Here is a 21,127-nt window from a genome sequence, read left to right as displayed (position 1 = left end):
GTTACTGGCAAAACAGAAAATGTTACTTTATCTTCTACGGCAGATAATTTGTGTGTCTTTTGGATATCACATTCGGTGGTCACTTAAAGTGTATTAGAAAGTGACCATAATATGGTAGCTTTCTAATACACTTTAGCAAATCTCATTACAAGATTTTAACGCCAAGATATTTCAACACTTTAAAAAACAATAAGGACAGAGATACTATTTGTCGACCTCCCTGAGACCCAGTTAAAATCCCAGGAGTTTTTCGTGCGTGGTTAGTTTCCTCCACCTGTTGCAGGACTGCCAAGCCCACAGTGAAGACTGGAAGAAGGCTCTGTGGGCAGTGTGAAAAATGTAAAAAGTATAACTAAACTCATTGGCCAATGAATTAGAAACAGCAATTTAGTATTTTATTGGACCACCTCTAGCTTGAATTACATCATTTATTCAATTTGGTATGGATTCTACAAGGTGCTGAAGTGCTTGTAAGTCCAATGCACACCATGCATTCACTAGACTTTCCTTTAGTTTGCATAGATTTGACAGAAGTGGACTTTGCTGGCAGGTCTGTCATTCTAACATGTCCCATACATTATCAATGGAGTTAAGATCTGGGCTCTATGGTGGCCAGGGTGGGTTGTGAACCACTTGCTGAACAATTCTTGTGCAATGGACAGTAGCATTGTCATCAAAGAAAGAACCATCACATGCAAGAAAAAAAAATCCAATGTTGCAGGATGAACTTGATTGGCAATAATGTTCAGGTACTCGTTGGAAGTCACCCAACATTCCAGGAATATCAGCAGACCAGTTTCCTCCCAACAGAACATGCCCCATACCATAACACCCTACCAGAACCTTGAGTTGTGTTAATGAGGTAAGCAGGGTCCATTGTTTCATGGGTCTACCTCCAAACCCTCTGTCTCTACTGTCAGTACAGAATAAGGTGTACCATGATTTGTCTGACCACATTACTTTTTTCCAGTTCTCAGATGTCCAATCATGGTGCTCTTGGTACCACTGTAGATGAACATTCTGATTCTTTGCAGAAATCAGTGGTTTTTCAGTTTCCTGCACATAGTTTGTGTAGTCTGTCAGTTGCTGCAGAGAGGATATCCTTTTTTTCTGCACTAGCTTTTTTAGACAATGTCTATCTCATTACTGATTAACTGTTTTGGAGCCACAGTTACTTCTTTTAGACATCAACTGTGGGTTACTTTTTCACTGACTGAACACTCATGATATTTCATCTTTGAAGAAACCAGTCAGCTCTACAATTCTTGATATCATGGCTCCAGCAAGAAAGGCATCCACAATCAGCTTTTTTTTTTTTTTGAAACTCCATCAAGTCCTTCGCTTTTCCCATTTTCATACACTTAATGACCATACTAACCAACAGCATTCATAAGTAGGAGTTTATGAACAAGTGGTAACTCACATGACTCAAGTGTTTTGCATATAAGCTGGAAAATTACATTTACTTAATATGCATGGGGTTTCTAATTCATTGGCCAGTGAGTGTAGTTTAGTCAAAGTACAATGTGTATTAGAATAAAAAGAGAGAGAAATTTCTACTTTCATACTATACTCAATCAGAACTTTAGTAGTAATGCTTACTTTTTTCCTTATGGTGTACATAATAAAGGTACTGGCACATTATAGAATGTAAATTATTTTCTTGGCTTTTCTAATCTCTCTGTATTCTAAAAAAAAATTATTTATCTCATCATTTCAAACTTTATAAATTTATCATATGTTGTTTATCTTTCACACACATTAATTAGCAACAGCGCTGAAAAAATGAAATTAAGTAACTTAAATTAAAGTGTTACCTTAAAATTACACAGAGTATTTTCATTATTACTATTTTCCTATTATTGAAGTTGGCAAGTGTTTGTGCAAAACAGCTAACAATAAAAATAAAATTTAAGTTCTAAACTTAGTGACTCCCCGCAAATAAACTTTGTCAACAAATATTTTGCTTTGTCTCCTCTTACTTTATTCAATTTTCCTTTTGTTTTGCTTTGTTTCTTGCATATTTCTTCCTTTTACAGGACCTACTAAATGGTATTAAATTAATTAGACTTAAATATATACACTTTGTTTCTCTAGGAATTGGATATTTTAAAAATTAACTTTACAATTGAATATTTGTATTTTTATATTATTCTAAATTAAAATATAATGTACAGGGTGGTTATAATTAAAGTTGCCCTACTCAGATCTGTATAGAGACCATTCTTGTTGACATATTTTGATGAAACTTGGTATATATGTTATATGAACCATGGGGAAAAGGAAAATGCAAAAAAATAATTAGTTCAAATTTCTACCACTAGGTGAAAAAATGGCGCATGAAGAACAAGAGAAACAAAATGGAAATATGCAAAAGGTTTTTATTCACGAAATTTGTTCAATGTGCAATCCATTTGCATCAATCATATTCAAAGCGCCTTACAGCGTGTTCAACAGTAGCCCTATAGATTTATTGAGAAATTGCAGCAATATGGTGTATTATGCTTGCTTTCAATTCAGGCAGAGTTCATATGCCTCCTCTATAGACACAATCTTTCATATATCCTCACAACCATACTCTGCTAGCAGAATATAACTTCAATATTTAAAATTAATCATCGAACTACCGTAAACAGAAAATTGGAATAGAATCTTGTTAATCTGGCAATGTTAAAAACTGGCCGGTGCGGGAGAAGCCAAGCGCCGAATTGGCAAGATTCTACCATGTTACGAAGGGAATACACTCAGACATTTCAAAAGTTTGTGTAAAACATACTGTTGTGTCGAATTTAAAATAGTAAACTGAATTTCTCGGGAAGTTGTTTTAAAATTTTCTGTTAGTTTTGTGGTTGGGTTTTGTTTCTATTTCATAATGACGAACCCGAAAAGTCCAAAACTAATGTGGATAGTAGTAGCCATTGGAACTAAAAGATAAATTTAAATGCAGTAGGATGTCCTAGAGCAGAGAAATTTGTATCAACAGGCTAATTATATTTTAAAACTGAATTTTTTAAAACCAATTTTATTTCTTTCCTTCTATTGAAATGATTATTTTTGGAAAATTTGTATAGTTTTTCCTTAATCTCCCTCTGCTGTGTCATTACTAACTAGTAAGAATGTTTCAGAAAACAAATGAAACTTGGCACCTTATTTAAATAGAAAGAAAACTCTGATCTCTTGCTAAGGACTTTTTTTAACAAGCAAGAAACAGATATTTTTTTTTTTTGCTTTCAGGCAAGATAGAAACAGAGCAATTTTTGGCATTTTGATTCCCTAAAAATTTATGCTGTAATATTAACTAAGGACATTGTGTTATGTTTTAAATGTTTTGACTTCAATAAAGCAGTTTATGTTTAATTTAAACAAATAATGTTTTTGAGAAAAAAGAGGAAATCAGTTATTCCTGAATAAAAGTATTTATTCAAAAATGGCGAACTCTTGTACGATTTTAAATCAATAGAAATTCCTTGCGGAATGCATTATTATATTTCCAGCTTCTCACATTTCGAGTCGTAATATCTCACAACACCTCACAAGATTTTGTGTGTAAATTTTAAGCAGAGTGCAGAAGAAAAAAATATTGGTGATCAGTAAGCACAAACAAAACATTGCATAGGTAACTTTTATTTATTTTACATAACCGTGTCACATATTGAAATAATAAATTATATTATCCAACTTAAACATAGCTAAATCGTATTCGATAAACCAAATTTAAAATATCGAGATCCCGATAAATTGCAAATATTGACAATGGTTTTTTATTTTATTTATTTATTTTTTTCATTTAATGCTCTTAGCTCTAAAATCAAGTACTATCTGTACAAAAAATGTGTAAAATAGAATATATAACAAGTTGTATAAAAACGTTTTCCGAAAGAATCTATGTACATTCATTATAGAATAAAGTGCTGTTTTGTTAACTACATTTTGCAAGAAAAATTTCAAGATATTTTTTTTATTTTTATTATTTTTTTTTAATTTCTTAAGTGCCAAAAGCTAAACAGAAAAAAAGGCAGAAACAGGTAAGATACAGGTAGATTTACCTTCTTGTTTTGTTTTACTACACCATTAACGGATGGAATTTGGATAATAACATTTTTATATTTATTTATATATGTATATATGCAGGCCTCGAGAAACGCTCTCTTTATTTTTGGGGGGGTCTTTTTTTATCACGTGCTTAAAATCCTCCTCTGTTTATATATACACACGGGCACCCGTCCCCCAAATTCGACTATAAAAAGCGTATCAGTGCAAGGATCAACAGAAACGTCTTACGCCCTTTCGCATTTGTACTAAACGTAATTCAATTAATTCAAGGCAGCTTATCAATATATATTATTAATAATAATATTAATTTGTCTTCTTTTTTATAAAGTTCTATCCACAAAAAAATCTTTGGAACAATTCGAAACGACAGCCCCTTTAACGTGCACGTGTTTATGTCTAGATCGAAGATCCTAGATCCGAGGGCCCAAATCCTCCCTCGAAAATTACGGGATAACTTAATAAAAGGATTAATAAATACTTTACATTATTTCTCTTTAGGATTTAATAAATAATCTGAAAATATTAAAAAGATTTATATACATTATATACACTTAATAAATGGATAGTTTCGAATAAATAATAAATATAAATTTGCAGGAATTATTATTATTATTTAGTATTATTATTATGCTGTTTGTTGGGGTTTTAGTACAAAAATTATGTATGCAACATTTAGTAATTTCAGAAACAAGGTTCTACTTATTGTTTTGTTTTCCTCTATTCTATGGCTAGAAATTTCTGTTTTGCTTTATATTATTATTATTATTATTTTCTTGTTTTCCTATTTTGTGAATTTGCTCTCTTTTAAAAAATCAGTTTCTTTGATTGGCCAGAAAGGAAATTTTCAGCTTCAATTTTTTCTTTTTCTTTTTTTGAAAATTCCAGAAGCTCTAACTCTATAACATTTTTGTTTTTTTGTGCAGATGTGAATAGCATACACAGATGTACCTATCCGTACATGTACACATACAATATATACATATTGATACCTAATTCATTTATATAGCTTTTTTTTTAAATAATTTTCTTCTATATATATATTTTTTTAATTTTTTGGTGTCATATTTTGGTTTTTGTTCAATCTCCCTGAGTACTCAATGACCGTAACAAGTATGGCACAAAGCCACTCCACGTGTTCAGCGCCTCTTACACACAATATATATATGTTATATATATCTTATATTATATTTTGACATCTGGTTCGACTGATAGGCACTTGATAAACATAAAACAAGAAACAATATTAAAACTTGCAATTTACCATTGTAACAATAAGAGCAGAATTCTGACAAGAGCAAACAAAACTTTCTTTTTTGTGTGTTTTTTTAAGCATTCACAATATATTTTTTAATATTTTTCTCGACGGTTTTTGTTTTCCTTAAAGATTAGAACGATTTCCAAGACATTAAAACTGTACAAACTCTGTATATATGTAAGTATATATATATATATATATACTGTATAAATACAGATATATGTTCAGACTGTGTGGATCTATCACAAGAAAAATTATGTACATGTTAAAAAAGTAAAATTTGACACATACATAACATTTGCATAAAACAATCTTAGCTGCAATGTTCCTTTAGCCATTCCAATATTTAAAAAAAATCTCTGATGCATTATTTTTTTACGTCACAGTTAAGCGTAAGGAATGGATTTAAACACATGCATAAAAACCAACTGGAAAAAATAATTGTTTTAGGAATGTAAAAATTCATCCAATCTCTCTCTCTCTTTCGTTCTTTCTCTCTCTCTCTCTCTCTCTTCCGTACTCCCGAACATTTGACTCCACGCAAACAAACAAACACACAAACACACGTTGCTTATTTTAATCGAGAATGTCCGGATGTCGGTCATTGTATTCTTCCATCGGTATTGTATATAAAAATAAAATGCAGGCACCAACTGTACATGTGTATTTTTTTAAACATCAGACGTCTTGGAATCTCTTCCCTGCGAGCGTTTGCTTGTTTCCTCTTTGCAGCTCTTTCCGCCATCCGTAGAGGCACTGATGTCCGTCTCCTTGGTCGACGACGTTCTCGTGCCACCCAATGGCGACAGAGAGTCACTCTTCTTCTCTCTCGAATCTTCCCGTTTGGTGAAGCGAGTTTCGGTTACATCCGATGAGTACTTTCCATACCTGCTATTCCTGTATCTCGGCTGGTACTGCAAAATTCAAAATTTGGGCCTTCATGTTTCCTACTGGCAAACCGTAATTCCGCGCCGAAATGACTAAGGCGACATTATTCACGCACGGAATTTCCACCCCCTTAAAACTAAGGCGCTAGATTACCCAGGTATGCTCATACGCTTCCGTCACGTGTGCAGCCATATTGGTCCTTTTGACGTCATATTCCAAGATTTTTAAATTTAGCTGTATTTTATAACTAGTTGAACTAAATTTTGGCAAAGTTTATCATTTCGACCTTGCAAAATCTTAAGATACAGTTGAATTTATGATTATTTTCGTGTCTCTTCTATTGAACTTCTACGAGAGTCGTCAGCTTTCTAAGGACCAACATGGCGGATGAGCATACCTGGGTTATCTAGCGCCTTACTTAAACCGGGAGGCCATCAGCTGCGCCCGTACTGTACATCGTAGCACGTGCCCTCTTCTTCCGGGTTGCCATGTACCTAATCCCAAAACAATACAAAATTCTCGACTTCGTTGGTTTCTTTTAATATTTGTCCATTGACCCGAACTCCATTCCTCATTATCGAGTGCAATCAGTGCCATATAATGTCGAATTAGTCATTTCTACAGTAGTAATTTCGGTGGTGGTACCTGTGAAAGATCTGCGGGTTGGGACATGCTGCGTATAGGATCATGGGGATGTTCGGCAAGGGGCGTTGGAGGGACTGTAGTCGAGTGAGGAAGGATAATTTCAGGTCTGTTAGTTTCTCGTAAGGAAATACTGTACTCCTCCTGCGTACCCGTCCTACTAGAAATCACAAATAGTTTGGTTTTTTTGGATTTCAGTAAAATGGGTGCTTACCTGATGGGTGGTAAAGAGCGACGCTTCCTCCTTACCCGTTTATATCCAAACTCCTTGAAGCGGATCTGAAAGTACTTCCTTCGGAACTTAGGGGTGCACCTTGCAGACTGATGGCCCGGCGGTACAGGCGCGTTCTGACACCGTCTGCCGCGGACGGTTGTACCGATACCGGCCTGGCGGGCCCGTCGAAAGGCAGATCCGTCGAGGACGACGACGTCGAGTCCATTGGCAAATGAGAGCATAAGGGGAGAGGTTGGTTGCTTTCGAACAGTTGACTCAACACTTGCATGATGGCGTGAAGATCCGCCGTCAGTCGATTTTCTATGTTTTCTATCTGCCTGCAAATTATAACTTATTAATATCGGGCCGAATGGCTAAATTACACGTCCAGGCGCGTAATGGGGCGAAATATGCCGGAAGTACTACTATCACTTGCCGCAATACACGTCAAACAAGACGAATCCGTCAATGAAGTCGCTCTGCACTTAACACGTGGTGCTGAATTGGCCAATGGGCACTAAGATTTCCATTTAATTTTCGATAATTGAAATTGTGAAATATTATACGAGGCACCACCTCACACTTCGAACTCGTTGGAAATGACCATGCAGCGAAATAAACAGAAAATCTTCGATCAAAATTCTCGTTAACGGGGAATTAATTTACTGCTTCACATTAGTCGCGTGTCGTTCTCGGTAATAATATTCCTCCTCCCTCTTAGATTCGACAATTGTTTCATGCAAAACCGGTAGTGGGGAAAAAGAAAATTCGTTCCAATTTAAAATGTTAACGATCCCGTGACTCGAAAATTAGGTCAAGGTCATCTCCAGATTCTAAAATATCGAGCGAGAGAGCAGACTGTTTATTTGGATCTCCGAAAAAATTATTAAATGCCGAAATTTCGTACGTTGATTTCCTCTTCCTATACTCTTGGAACATATAATTTCTTAGCTGCAATCTGATTTGCAGTATTAAATCTAGAAGGGCTTCCATATAAATGCGCATAATTCTACTAGTGTAAGTTTTTGAATTAAGTCCACCTCTTTTAAGGCCAAATTACTCTTCCCTTACTGTTAATAAACAGCATTTCCTCCGTATCATTTCCCTAAATTTAGTAGAAGTATGCAAATTACTATTTATAACATAATAAGCAATAAATATATTGCCTCAAAGCGATTTAAGTGTTTTTAGAGTGTCTCCACGTTAACTTTCAATGGACATCACGTGCGATGACGTCTGGAAGAACACGAGAAAATTATAATACGCGTGTAATCAGACTGTAAAGACAAATTACGTCAGTAAAATTTCGTGTTTCGTCACTCGATTATCTCCCAATTGAAAGCAGCGAAAGAAATATTTATTTTTTTTTTTTTATGACAAATCATATATTGCAGCAGAAAATCTTCCCGTGTGGAGAGTCGGTGTACTCGCTTTCTGCGAAAATCCTTGTAGTTTAGAGTCTATTATATTGGAATTTTATTGATTTAGTAATAAACAGAAATCCTCTCTCCGGATTTCTGTTTCTTAAGTCTTGATAAAATGCTTGTCGTATGATATTTTTTCTTCTGGTTGACATGACAGAGAAAGTATTTCATCCGTAATATGGGATTTCCAAAAGAGAAATACTGTTTACGTTCGTTTTTTTATAATAATTTTACATTCGAAGACACATTCGCCGAAATTAACGCCTTTTTTAAAAATACTATTCGGTTTAGATGCGGAACGTGATGAAATCTCACTTATATTTTATCTATGTTTATTGCAAAACAAGTGAGGATATTCTAGTGTTTTCTCTGTTATATCCCCGTTGCCAATAAGAAATAGAGATGTATTTTGAATTCTTATGAATGTAACTCGACAATAAAATAGAAATTTAAGCATACAGTATTTATAAGTGTTATCGCAATGGTTTATTCTTCATGTCGTTTCTAAATAACGACAGGTACTATAATCGTTTGGTACTTTGAATCGAAATATTCATTGTATCCTATTGATACATTTACTCGATGTAACGAATAAGTCCCGTATATCGAGGGCTACCTGTGGCTTATACAATAACTAAATAGTAATTGTAGGTTGAAAACCCGAAGTAAGTATCTGTTTCAGAGAAACCTAAATTTACCTGAAGAAATGCCGTAATCGCGCTAAGAGGAGGAAAGTAGAGTAAGAATGAACAGGAAGTGGTGTGCCAATTTTGTCAGTTCGATGATCCGAATTAGGGTTTCTCATTTCCCGGTATTTTGCTTGTCCCGGGATCCCGGGATAAAAGTGAACTGTTTCCCGGGATCCCGGGAAATCCCGGGATAGAATTAATTATTTTTAAGGTATACAAAATATCTTGAAATCAAATGATATAATTATTTTCCATTTTTTAAAGTAATTTTAAAGTTCTGTAACCTCCAAAATCATATTAATAATGCTGTGTAAGGTCTATAGGCCTATAATAAAAATTACCTTTAAATAACGTAGAAATTTTCACAAATAGAAAAAAATTAATTAAAGTTTGCTGGAAACTGCATACAACAACAACAAAAAAAATGTTTTGAATTGAGTTAAAAATTAAAAAAATGAACTTCTAATTTAGAAGGTAATTTTCGTTTTTTAAATAAAATATAATACAAAATATTGCAAACTTTTATAAGATTTTAAAAAGCAAAGATGGTCAATACTCCGATAACTCACTCTAATTCTTATTTTAGTAATGAAAAGTCTTGCCACCGAGAATGCCCTTTCCGATTCAATTGATGTGATTGGAATAGTGTTTAATGCATTTAAGAGAAGACAGATATTATGTGTTTTTTCACCTGTAGCCTGGAAGCTTTCGAGTTCGTTTTCGAGATTGTAGTACTTCTTTCGCTCTCTAGTATTCTTGATTTGTCTACCTTGGCTGCTTTAATAGCGGCATCAAGCTTAGAGCTCGATAATTCGGCAATTCATTTGGCTTTAATAATCAGGTTTATGAAGAAAAACTTCATACTTGCAGACTTTGTACTCGTTTGTATCCTTGCCCAATTTGCACAATCTGGCGTCAGGCATTTATTGAAGCTACTGGGCATGGTTAAAACTCAAGACAGCGTAAGCACAATTATTCCAGATATTACAGGTTCCGACAAGTAAAGAATTTTTATAGTCATGCCACAAATAAGCTATATATTGATTATTGACCATTTGTGACATGCTATAACGAGCAAAAATTTAAAAAAACTAATAGGTAGGTTTAAAATTAATAAATACAAATGTATTCTGGCAGTGAATGAGTTAATTATGCTTTCTATTTGCAAAACTCCTCAACCTTAACACAAAATAAGAAAAAAGTGAATTTTTAAGAAATTTGCGGGATTTCCCGGGATAAGAAAAATTTCCCGGGTTAAAAAAACAACCGGGATCCCGTTTCAGAAACCCTAATCCGAATCGACTTCCCCTTTATGTTTTTCACATATTTTGCAAAAGGATAAGAGGAGGACTTACCTGCTGAGACTATCTATCCTAGCTTCGACCGAGTAAGGATCTTGTCTTTCAGAATAAGGCGGGTGGAAAGAAGCGTCTTCACCTGGACTGGCCACATTACTAGAACTAACTGACAAAGGGATGGTCATACTGGAACTGGACTTTGGACCTCCACTGCTGGATGTCCTGACCGCAGAACTGCTAGTGGTGGAGGTAAAACGACTTGGACCTGACCTAGACCTTTGACCTTCAGTCACTGGATGTGACACAGAACTCGATACCTGTTCGCTCTTTTTAGGACTCGCACTCTCTTTGACAGATACTGGCGAACCGGCACCCGATACTGGAAAATAAAAATAATTATAAATGTATCTACTGCTTTATATACCGAAAAGAATTGATATAAATACAAAAGAAAATGGCGCCGTCCGTTTAACAAAAGTATGCGCTTAAATTTTAAAGCCTTCGTTATAAAAATAAGCTGATAACAGTAGACAATCGGAGCGGTTGTTTGTATAACGGAGCCAATAAGTTGTACCGAAACGCCGACGTCATATTATCAAACATGGCGACTAAGAAGAAGATGATTTCGATTTTCTAGTCAGAAAATTCACAATTGTTTAGCAGTATTTGCCAGGATACTAAGGATAAACTTAAATGATAGAATTTAAATGTAAAAGGAATATAAATTTCCTTACTTAATCGAGCATATATGAAATACAATGGTCAAGAACGATCGAACACGGTCAACAATCGTTTTCAAAATATTCAAGTTACCAGTGACGTTCAAGTGACTATTAAATTACTAGGTGTGTTGCTGGGGTCTTTTAGGAGGTAGAGATTGGTTAGGGTGACAAACACAATGGCAATTAAAATGTACATTTATTGACCGAACTCAAGACACAAAATTGCTGGAGCTTAAATTAAGAGGGGTGGAACTTAGAGGTTTAGGATGGGATAGGTAAATATATAAAGCATGCAAGTTATTTAAATCGCGTATATTAACGCTATAATAAAAAGTTTCCCAGTGAATATCTCTTTATAAATAGAAAGGAAATTGGAAGCTGAGTAAAATACTTGTGCTCAGAATTTTCAGTCGAAGCATTTTTGAAAATTCAGAAAAAAGCTTAGCAGCGGATAAGGCGAAAGACCGACTAATCGAGGGTATACTTTATGTTTCTTTAAGTGTATTTCTGTGTTACACTAAGCGAAATTTACTTTTTATGGTGGAAATTTTGAGTCTTATCATCGTTCCAGTCTCTATTTATTATTACTAGTATTATTGTAAGGGTTTTCGTGTCTCCCACTAAACTACACTATACATTTTGAAGTGTTGTAACTATTTCAATGGGCATAAACGTGCTTAGAAGTCGAGCAAAATAAAAAAAAAAATTGCCATTCTAATCGAATACAATTTTTGTATATTTTTTACGTGGAAATGTCTACTTTGTTGTAGAGCATTAATTTATAAGAAATTAGGTATAATTTCTTATAAAGGGCCACAAAGTCCCGTTATGCCAAATTGATTAACAGGATCGTATCTTGAATGCTACAGGATGCTTTTTTATGATGTCATTGACGATCCCAATTTGAATGTATGGGAGTAACGGGACTTCGAAGCCACCCCGTAATGTGACGTAATAAAGTAACGTACTTGGTTCCACCGAATCTAACAACGGTGTACGTTCCTTAAGTTCGCAGGACGGTGAATGAGTCTCTTCCTTTTCTTCCTTTTCTATTAAAGGACCAGCGATGGCCGTCGTCACATTAGTTATTGTAGTTAAAGCACCTACAAAAAAGCACATTTAGCATTAATTAGAACACTAAACACACCTAAAAAACATGAATAATTGCGCATTTTTTTCTCTTGTAACTAGTCTAAATTGGTTTACTTTTTTTAATGAAATTTTGAAGAGAGTTTGCACTTCTGAAAAATTAACATTTTATGAAAAAAAAAATCCAGAAAAATGTTTAAAAATTTATTATTTAAAAAATTTATAGTCTTATATGAATATTTTATTAACTTAAAGAAGGGGGAAAAAAGGCAGATCCATCAACTCCCTGAAATTGAATAGAAGTGTTGAATTATTAATACAATTCTTCACTAAAACTACTGTTGTAAGATTTTCAGTGGGTGAAAATCTCACAAAAACATTCACTACTATTTTTTTTTTTAAATGTTTCTGCAAAATAATCACAAAACTCCAAGCTTGTTTTTAATTAACTAAAACTAACATAAAATATGCAAAATCATGCAAAATAACATACATATATAAAGCACAAACACAAATAGGATAAGCTTACCAGTTCTCACTTCAGTTTTGGACATTTTCAGATCTGATAAACTTCGTTTTAAACTGTTGAAAAATCCTGTTAATCGTTATTAAAGACCAATTTAGCCTGTTACAAACCCTCAAAAAGTAATATACTTTATAAGATTTTACTTAAATATCTGTGTGGGTGTGTAAAAAAAAAATAAAAAAAAAACAATCTTTTTGCTTGTCTGATAGCCATTTTGCTTAATTTTCTCTGATTTTAAGCTTAGGTATGCCAAGATTTTAGCATTTTTAGAGAATTTTAAGCTCTGTAGAACTATATTATAAGCTCCTGGCACCTTTTTAACTACTGGATTTCAGCTTAAGCAGCCTAATAGTTTTTTCAAGTTGCATCTATCTGAAGCCTTTAGCATGCTTTTAATCTATTATTACAGTTTCTTTATTGATTTAATGGTCGAATATGCTCAATACTGCATGTTAATTTAGCTGCTAGCATTGTTTAACAAGCAGAAATTAATTGCTTACAGTCCTTTAATTAAAAACATAGTTTTTCAGTTTTGTGTTTAATCATTAAATTTACTAAGAAACTGCCTTAAAACCAGCTTAGCAGTTAATTTTAATGATATTCTTGCAAGTTATATGCAGATTTACATTGAGAAGAAGTGTAAAGAAGCAATGAAATTACTAGTGAATGTGACTTAACTGTGAAAGAAATGAAACTGTGCAAGTGTGTTGCTTAATAAATAAGAATTTAACATTTTTTTTTATTAATAATAATTAAAATATTTATATTAATTTAATATATGTAATTAGGAATTAGAGTTGTTAAAGGAAACAAGCTTGGTTTATAATTATAGATATTGCATTAAAAAAAAAGGAAGATTAAAATGAAATTATAGCAAAAGATTAGTTAAAAAATAAGGTAAAATTCAATTTTAAAGAATTTTTAATATGAAAAAAAAAAATAATAATAATAATCATAAAAGCTTTAATTTTAATAATTTACTGAAGAAAATAGACTTAAGTGACATATAAATTAGAGAATGTTTGGATAGAATTTCTCAATCTGGTTAAAAGCTGTTAAAATTAAGTATCTTATTAATTTAATTCTAAAAATTCTTCCCCCCCTAAAAATCAATTAAGAAAAGTGAAATTTTTATATTAAAAAAGAGAATTCAAGACTTATTTTTTGCAATTTTCATTCTTCTAATGACCTTTTAACTGGCCGAAGAAACGCACCTTTAGTTTTCTAAACTTGTTTAATTTAATTTTGACTTATTCAAATTTTAATTTAATCCTCTTTTTTAAAAAAGAATTTAATTCTCATAAAAATTTTATGATGAAAAAATTAAATTTCTTTTGTTTTTTTCTAAAATTATCCGAATATTTCCTCTCCGTCTTCAGAACTTTAATTAATTCTATTGATATTCCAATTTGGAATTTTAAAAAAGGCGGCGACGTTAATAACTCGAATATTTTCAGCCTTTCAAAAGTCAATTCTCCAATTGTTTGCATTCATTCGTTCGACATTTTATAGACTTTCTTTAAGAAAATTGCCACTTTGTTGCCCCTCTAATGATGAAAATTATACTTCTTCTTCTTCGGGTGACTATAAGTATATACCTTACTTCTTTCACTGCATTTTGTAGGCAGCAGTTTAACCAAATTTATGTTTATTATACCAGTAATAGATACCTTACTATATAATATATATTTCATATAGATCATTCCATATATTAATTTCTACTTTATACTACTGTAATGATGAAAGTTATAGCTCTGCATGATTTTTGACACTGCTTTGATGTGACTATAAGGGTATAAACTTGTGTAATTCCTTCTCTATGTGGATTTTATAAGCAATTATCTTGATGGAACTCATGTCTTATGCAGATAATTGGCACTTTCTGCATAATATACACTCTCATATATTATTGTTCACTCTAACGATGAAAATTATGCCTCTTTTGGGTTATAAACTTATATACTTATGTAATTCCTCCTTCACAAAGATCTGGCAAGCAATTTAATTCGTATCTTATGTCGACGACGGATACTTTAGTATGAAATATATGCTTCTATATGACCTTTGACATTGCTGGAAGTGGGTTTAAGCATATATACTTATGTAATTCTCCCTCCATCAGGATTATATAAGCAATTACTTTCATCAAATTTATAATTTATGCCGGTAATGGTTACTTTCTACATGATACGTACCGTAGTAGGTAACCTTGCATCTATTGATAGAACTTATCAGATGACTAGAACTGTTCTGGCCATGTAGCTGCTTGTGCATTATTGATTATGTTCATGTCCACTCCGACTAATTATCTGATATTATCTGTAATGCACTTAATAACTATTTCATTTTAAAAGATTCAAGTATTTATAGAATTCTTTGATGTGTGTGATGAATAATAAACTTGATTTGTGAGGAAATTTTACTCCAAATTTGAGTTTTTAGTAAGCTTTTTATTGATTTAGATTATTTGGGTATTGTATTGTTTTCTTCTGTTAATTTCTCAGATTTGGTGAGATTTATATGATTAATTATGTTTTCTAGACTTGAATTTGTTATCTTTTTCTAAAAATTCATTCTAAATTTTCCAAAATGAAAGGTCATTCAAAAACAATTTTTTTGCATATTTTTTCTTTAAGTTTTCTATAAAAAGGAGTGTTAATCTCTAAAAATATTCCAATAAAAATCTTCTTTTGTGATATCATCAGTTAGATAACTGCTATCACTTTCAAATTTTTTGAAAATTTCTCTCTCTTTTTTGAAATTTCATATAAGATTTTAGATTACTTTTCAAACTGGTGAATCAATTATTTAATTTTGCTTGTTGTAAAAATTGTTTCCTCCTTTGCTTCTGCTTTATAAACTATTTAAATGAGTATAAAACTTTCACAGTATGGTTCTTAAAGTAGAAGTGTGAGTAAACACTTTAAGAACAATACTTTGCAACATTTAAACTAAGAGTTTTTAACTTCTAACTAAGAACAATAGACAAACGAGTTTGAAATCATTAACTTGAAATGCAAATTAGTGCAGAAGGCCATAAGTAATCAACCCCCTCGTATCAGTAAAGAAGCAATAGTGCATTCCATAATTGTGCATGTATCACTTACAGGCTTTGTATAGTGACATTTAAAACATCATTAAGTCCTGCACTAATTATGAAATTTATTAATTGTATCAATATTTAGGGAAACAAAGTCTTGTTGCATGTCTCAATTTAGGGGTTTCTGTCGAAGATGGCTTTCATAAATCATTCCCAATCCTTGGTTAAGTAATGCCATTCTTTATTGATGTTCCCTATCAATCTCTGCGAATTTCCTAATCCATCTTGTATTTTTGACAAGGAGAATTATTATATCTGGCCGAATAAATAATATATTGAAGTGAATATCGACTGTGTTGAGAAATTTAACCGTGTTATCCATTGTCAATACGTGTTTAGAAAACCCGTTCAGACCTTCCTAAGGGTGTTTACGTATTAATTCACACATTTGGAGCTTCTAGAGACACACATTTATCATGCAGAAAGCTTAGAGGAGTGTAAAAATATTACTTTTAATCTGCTCGCCTTAAATTTCCCTAACAGCATCCTCACTTTACTATATTAAAGGTCTATCTATATTATATATATATACATAATACAGGAAAGAACAATACCTGTGAGTGATTGTAGAGGACCTGTTGTTTGTAATTTATCTTCTACGCGGCTTCCAAATTCTAAATTGGCTGGTGTGACGTCTCTGCCAGCTTTATCTGGCGAAAATTCTAATATACCTGTACCACTACACCTCCTTTCGTCATCTTCGTCTTCACTGAAACCAGGACTAACATCTGTAGAAGGTACTTTTATTCTTCTTCTTTTCCTTCTTGGACGTGGATATTGATAAGCGTGTATTCTAGGATCTTCTAGAAATGCAAAAAATAAAAATAAAATAATATTTTAAGTATATTAAATACACGAAAACACCAAGATACGTTTCTCTTTATATACCATCTTCTGGAGAACTAATTGGTTGCCTATATATCGTTTTACTACGAAATAATTCTGGATCAACTCCCGCTTGTTCCTCCTGAAAGATTTATCAGTATCAATAAATTAATGGATTTTATGTATTATTCTATAATAAATTTAATAAATTCCGGTATGTTTTGAAGGGAAAAAAATTGGAAATTTGTACGTTCCTATCCCAGATCTACGCATTTCTAACCATAAATCTTCGAATTTATGGTTCCTCTGATCAGAAGATCTGTATGTATCTTTTTTATAAAGTACTGTACAGGAAGATTTATTTTGCACTATATGTTATGTATCCGAGATGTATATTTTTTTACAATAAATGTAGCACATACATCCCTGTTTTCTTATTTAAAAAAAAACTCCTTTTGGTGTCATACTAATGGAGTGTTTTGCCTGTTTTGAGGCCCTAATAAATGTATAGGATGGCCATAATTAAAGCTAACACATTCATATCATTGTAACTGTAAACAATAAGCGGGTCGACACCAAAATATGCATACAGACTAGGCAAAGGGTTTTGCAAGAAAAAAGTTTCTTGTTTGAAAAAAGTTAGTTCAATAAACTTCCGCTAGGCGGCGCTTTACAGGAAAGTATTGGGAACGAAAGAGGGAAAACGCATTCGTTCTGCAAGGGCATGCCTTCTGCAGACGTTGTTTTCTGATATAAGGAATTTTCACACCCGAACAACGTGTGCCCCATTCTGCGTGTAGCGTACTTGTAATCCAAAAAATAATTCTTGGTAGACGACCAAACAGCAATTAGGAAAACGTTACGGTTTATTTAAAACAATTTAACAATTATTTTTTGGATTACAAGGACGCTACACGCAGAATTTGTACATACAGCAACCATACCTTCTACATTAACCACTTATTATTTATGGCTACAGAGTGCTCTGAATAAGGTAACTTTAATTATTGAAATCCTGAATGCATTGACTATTTCATGGTGTTTACTTAAATAATACTGCATTAATTTAAAAAAAAATTACCTGGTTTAAATACTTACATCTCTTAAATTGAATGTAATTTCTAAATTGTGCGAAAATGAATCATAAAATTCTGGGTACATGTCCAACACGTCTAGTAAATCTTCTCGCAATATTTTATGTAGGTCACAGTATGTCAAGGCACGTACGTTACAGCTGGACTTGCCCACTGTAGGAAACATACAGGGATTTTCTCCAAATATATCGTCTTTACCTGAAAAACAATTATACTATTGGTCGTCGAACGAGTGTGGCGAGGAAATTGGGTAGTAATAATCGCTTACCTAAAATAGCCATAACAATGTCTTCCTTCAAAATTTCGATCGTTCCTCGAGAAATGAAGTAAAGAGCTGTCAGGACATCCCCACGATGCACCAATGTGTCACCAGGAGGCGCGTGAGTTGTTTTGAATTTCATTGATAACGCACGCAAACATCCAGGGCTTGCACCTTTAAAGGCAGGATACTGATTGAGCAGATTGCGATTCAGATGGAGACAAATGTCTGCTTGAAGACACTCAGGGAAACCTTTCAGCACCTGAAATTGCACGAAAAGTTTAAAATTGTATTGTATAAATATACTAGACGAAAGAGGAATCGCGTATGATTCTAGTATCAGGAAGGTGCGAATATAGAAAAGAGGAGGTGGGTTTAAAGAATCGATGATGATTAAGAGGTTTAGTTTATTTGTTTACGGCAACCTAACACATAGGGGAATGCCTCCGGTGAGGACTTTCTAAGAGAAACTTGCCTCTATTTAGACGTTACAAACGTAAAAAAAAATCCAGGAAACTCCACGTGGCAGCTCATTGAAGCCATGACTACTGCATCCACTTTGGCCACTGGTAGCGAGGAGGAGGAGGGAAAGGTGAAGTATACCGTCTAGTAATTGGGGTTATCTTTATTGTAAGGTAATAAAAAATGTGTGTGCCAGAAGGAAAATGTGTGGCGAAGCCCCTTCTGTATACTGGTGATTTTTTTTTTCAGAATATCAGAAAATTATCATATAACCATGGACTAGGTAATCCACTGTAAATGAAATACATTTGTAATATAAATATTAATATTTCGTATGTGTGCCACAGTTTTATATTTTATTTGAATGAATACAGAAATATTTCATTTTAGTGGACTGTCAGCTTAGAGGTTAAATCCTACTTAAGGTCAAATCGAAGTTTTTCTTGACCTTTGTTATTTTCTAATGCGAACAGGCTATCGGATATTTTATTTTAAAATATTTTTGTATCGGATACAAAACGATTCTTCATATTCATTTCTTATTTTAAACCGAATTTCCTGTCTAATCCTTCATTTTCTTTGAAACAAAGTATTGCTTCACATGAAATATGCGTTTGCATAACATATTGCAAGTGATCTTTCCAATGTCTTTGATCATCCACACTCTTATGTAAATTTAATTCTGTATAAAAGTTACATTTCTGGTAAGTGGAAATTTACAAATATTGTCCTGTAAGATTTATAAACGAGAAGGAACCAAATTTATGAGCTGAGACATGGCGAAAGATCAATCACCTCGATTCTCTACTCTATCATAAAAAATTATTTTTTTCACCGGATTTTCTTGTTTTCTTTTTAGTAGATGTAGTATTTTTTGCTATAATTTATCGTCCTTTTTCTAATACAGGAATTTTGAGGATGAGCTGCAGTCTCTTTACAACATCTCTGGCGTGTTCAGCAAAATATTGGCTTGGCCAGCAAGAATTCCAGAATTAATCTGGATACCTGAACGTCTTGATGGTCAAACCTTTGAGTATCCTCATTGTCGTGAATCATTGATAAATGATCATCTATATATTTATCTTATCATCCTAGAAATAAAGGGCAATCTACCAAGCGGTATGCTCCTCAGAAAGACTGGGGGAATGGGCCCCTATTTAGGTGTTAAACAAGAGAAAATCCCCCTATTTGGGTGTTAGACACGTGAAAAAAATCCATATTTAATACTAATACACGTGAAAAAACTCCGGAAAACTCCACGCAGCCAGCCTGTTGCACCAGGACAACAGGCTGGCTGCGTGTAAGTGGTGCAAAGTGTTTGGTCGGAAATGACATGAAAAAAATACAGCTTACCATATTCATATCGATCCCATTAGTATATGTCCAGGCATGCTGAAAATATTCTTCCAATCTCTGACGAAGAGGATTAGGAATTTGATGAAATCTGATGAACTCTTTTACCCTCAACAACTGAGTGTGGTACCGTGCTGTTCCTGAGTACAACCTTTGAATGATTGCGGAAACGTTACCAAAGATACTGGCATACATCAGAGCTAGTAAAAAAGAAATTATTTAAGATATTGCTGACGCTACAAAGAGATCGAAGAATAAAATCAACAAAAGAGGAGTTAGAGCAAGAACACAATTAAAAGAAACAAACATTCTCGCTCGAGAACATCTAAAAGAAGCTATGGATATAAGTCAGCTACCATACGGTTTGGTACTGCTCACCGTTTATAACAATTATTCGCCTTTCTGGCTAGTGTAAATGTTTAACAATACATTTGTCATCGTTCCTGTTGTACTTTTAAATTTCGTGTGTTTTATTACACACATTTTTAGATTGCTCTTAGCGTGACGTCGGTCATCAGGGTCTGTAGATTCGAACTCGTCATTTTTACACTGTTAAATTATTTGTTAGAGGGGAAGATCTAGTGTTACGAATCAATAGCTTAGAGCCTCACATTTTCACAAAGTTACAATATTTGGTGGAGGGAAGATCCCGTTATAACATGATGTTTAAGTCCAGAGCTAACATTTAACAGTTAAATTTACAGCCACACTGAACAATCTTTCTTAAAATCACGAAGACTTCAGAATCAAATTCTTTGTGTTTACATAGGGTCGAGGCATCTCGATGACAAAGGACATCTCAAATAAATGCATCAGAATTTAAGAATAAGCTCATCCATCATCCCCTAATCCAGTAAAATAAATGTTACCGATACATCAAGTCGAGTTTTTTTTACGGTTTAGGGGAGGATAATATATTTCGAGACAATAATTTTTATTGTACATTACACTTTCATGAATTACAGTTACGCCCATAACTCCAACTTATCTACCGACCGCACGAGAAACAGATTTATGAATATACAAAGGGCAAAATTTGATGAGGATTCTTATTGACTTGACAGTGCTTTCGATTTAGTTAGATGACGTTTCGATCGGTTTTTTTGGGTTTGTTCCAGTTTACAAAATCTATTATGGAAGACATTTGACGACATTGCCGTGTCATTGAGCCATCCAGCCACGTCTGCTAGACTGTCTACTAGACATTAATCGACTCATGCTGCTATGAATCTTC

The 21,127-nt window shown here is 33.4% G+C and overlaps 1 protein-coding gene across 4 annotated transcripts; it reads right to left on the bottom strand.

Moving 5' to 3' along the window:
• Positions 1 to 3,608: 3,608 nt before the first annotated feature.
• On the bottom strand, positions 3,609 to 21,118 carry LOC111642178 (potassium voltage-gated channel subfamily H member 2-like). 4 transcript variants are annotated; one of them, XM_023388468.1, is made up of 11 exons: positions 19,894 to 21,118; positions 18,088 to 18,340; positions 17,824 to 18,017; positions 16,789 to 16,867; positions 16,455 to 16,703; positions 12,804 to 12,869; positions 12,154 to 12,288; positions 10,521 to 10,842; positions 7,088 to 7,390; positions 6,842 to 6,998; positions 3,609 to 6,222 (listed from the first exon to the last, which is right to left on the bottom strand). In XM_023388468.1, exons 1-11 carry the CDS (start codon positions 20,086 to 20,088, stop codon positions 5,980 to 5,982), a joined length of 2,196 nt encoding a protein of 731 aa, XP_023244236.1. In that variant the 5' UTR covers positions 20,089 to 21,118; the 3' UTR covers positions 3,609 to 5,979. The 4 variants fall into 4 exon arrangements, with proteins under 4 accessions (XP_023244236.1, XP_023244237.1, XP_023244238.1 ...); XM_023388469.1 differs by having other exon boundaries at positions 6,842 to 6,995; XM_023388470.1 differs by lacking the exon at positions 12,804 to 12,869.
• Between the last annotated feature and the right edge of the window lie 9 nt (positions 21,119 to 21,127).

This window comes from Centruroides sculpturatus, unplaced genomic scaffold (assembly GCF_000671375.1).
Source record: "Centruroides sculpturatus isolate CEXI.00-Female unplaced genomic scaffold, Cexi_2.0 scaffold1338, whole genome shotgun sequence".
NCBI classification, from domain to species: domain Eukaryota; kingdom Metazoa; phylum Arthropoda; class Arachnida; order Scorpiones; family Buthidae; genus Centruroides; species Centruroides sculpturatus.
Note: the sequence above shows the minus strand (reverse complement) of the source record. Positions and strands in the feature narration are given on the sequence as shown.

What these genes read in the sequence shown, in the direction of transcription:
- LOC111642178 (XM_023388468.1), bottom strand. Translation starts at nt 20,088, where the DNA reads ATGTATGCCAGTATCTTTGGTAACGTTTCCGCAATCATTCAAAGGTTG. An exon ending in TCCTCTACAATCACTCACAG is followed by an intron (nt 12,870 to 16,454) that starts GTATTGTTCTTT and finishes AACGATTAACAG; the next exon opens with GATTTTTCAACAGTTTAAAA. An exon ending in AGGATAGATAGTCTCAGCAG is followed by an intron (nt 7,391 to 10,520) that starts GTAAGTCCTCCT and finishes TATAATTTGCAG; the next exon opens with GCAGATAGAAAACATAGAAA.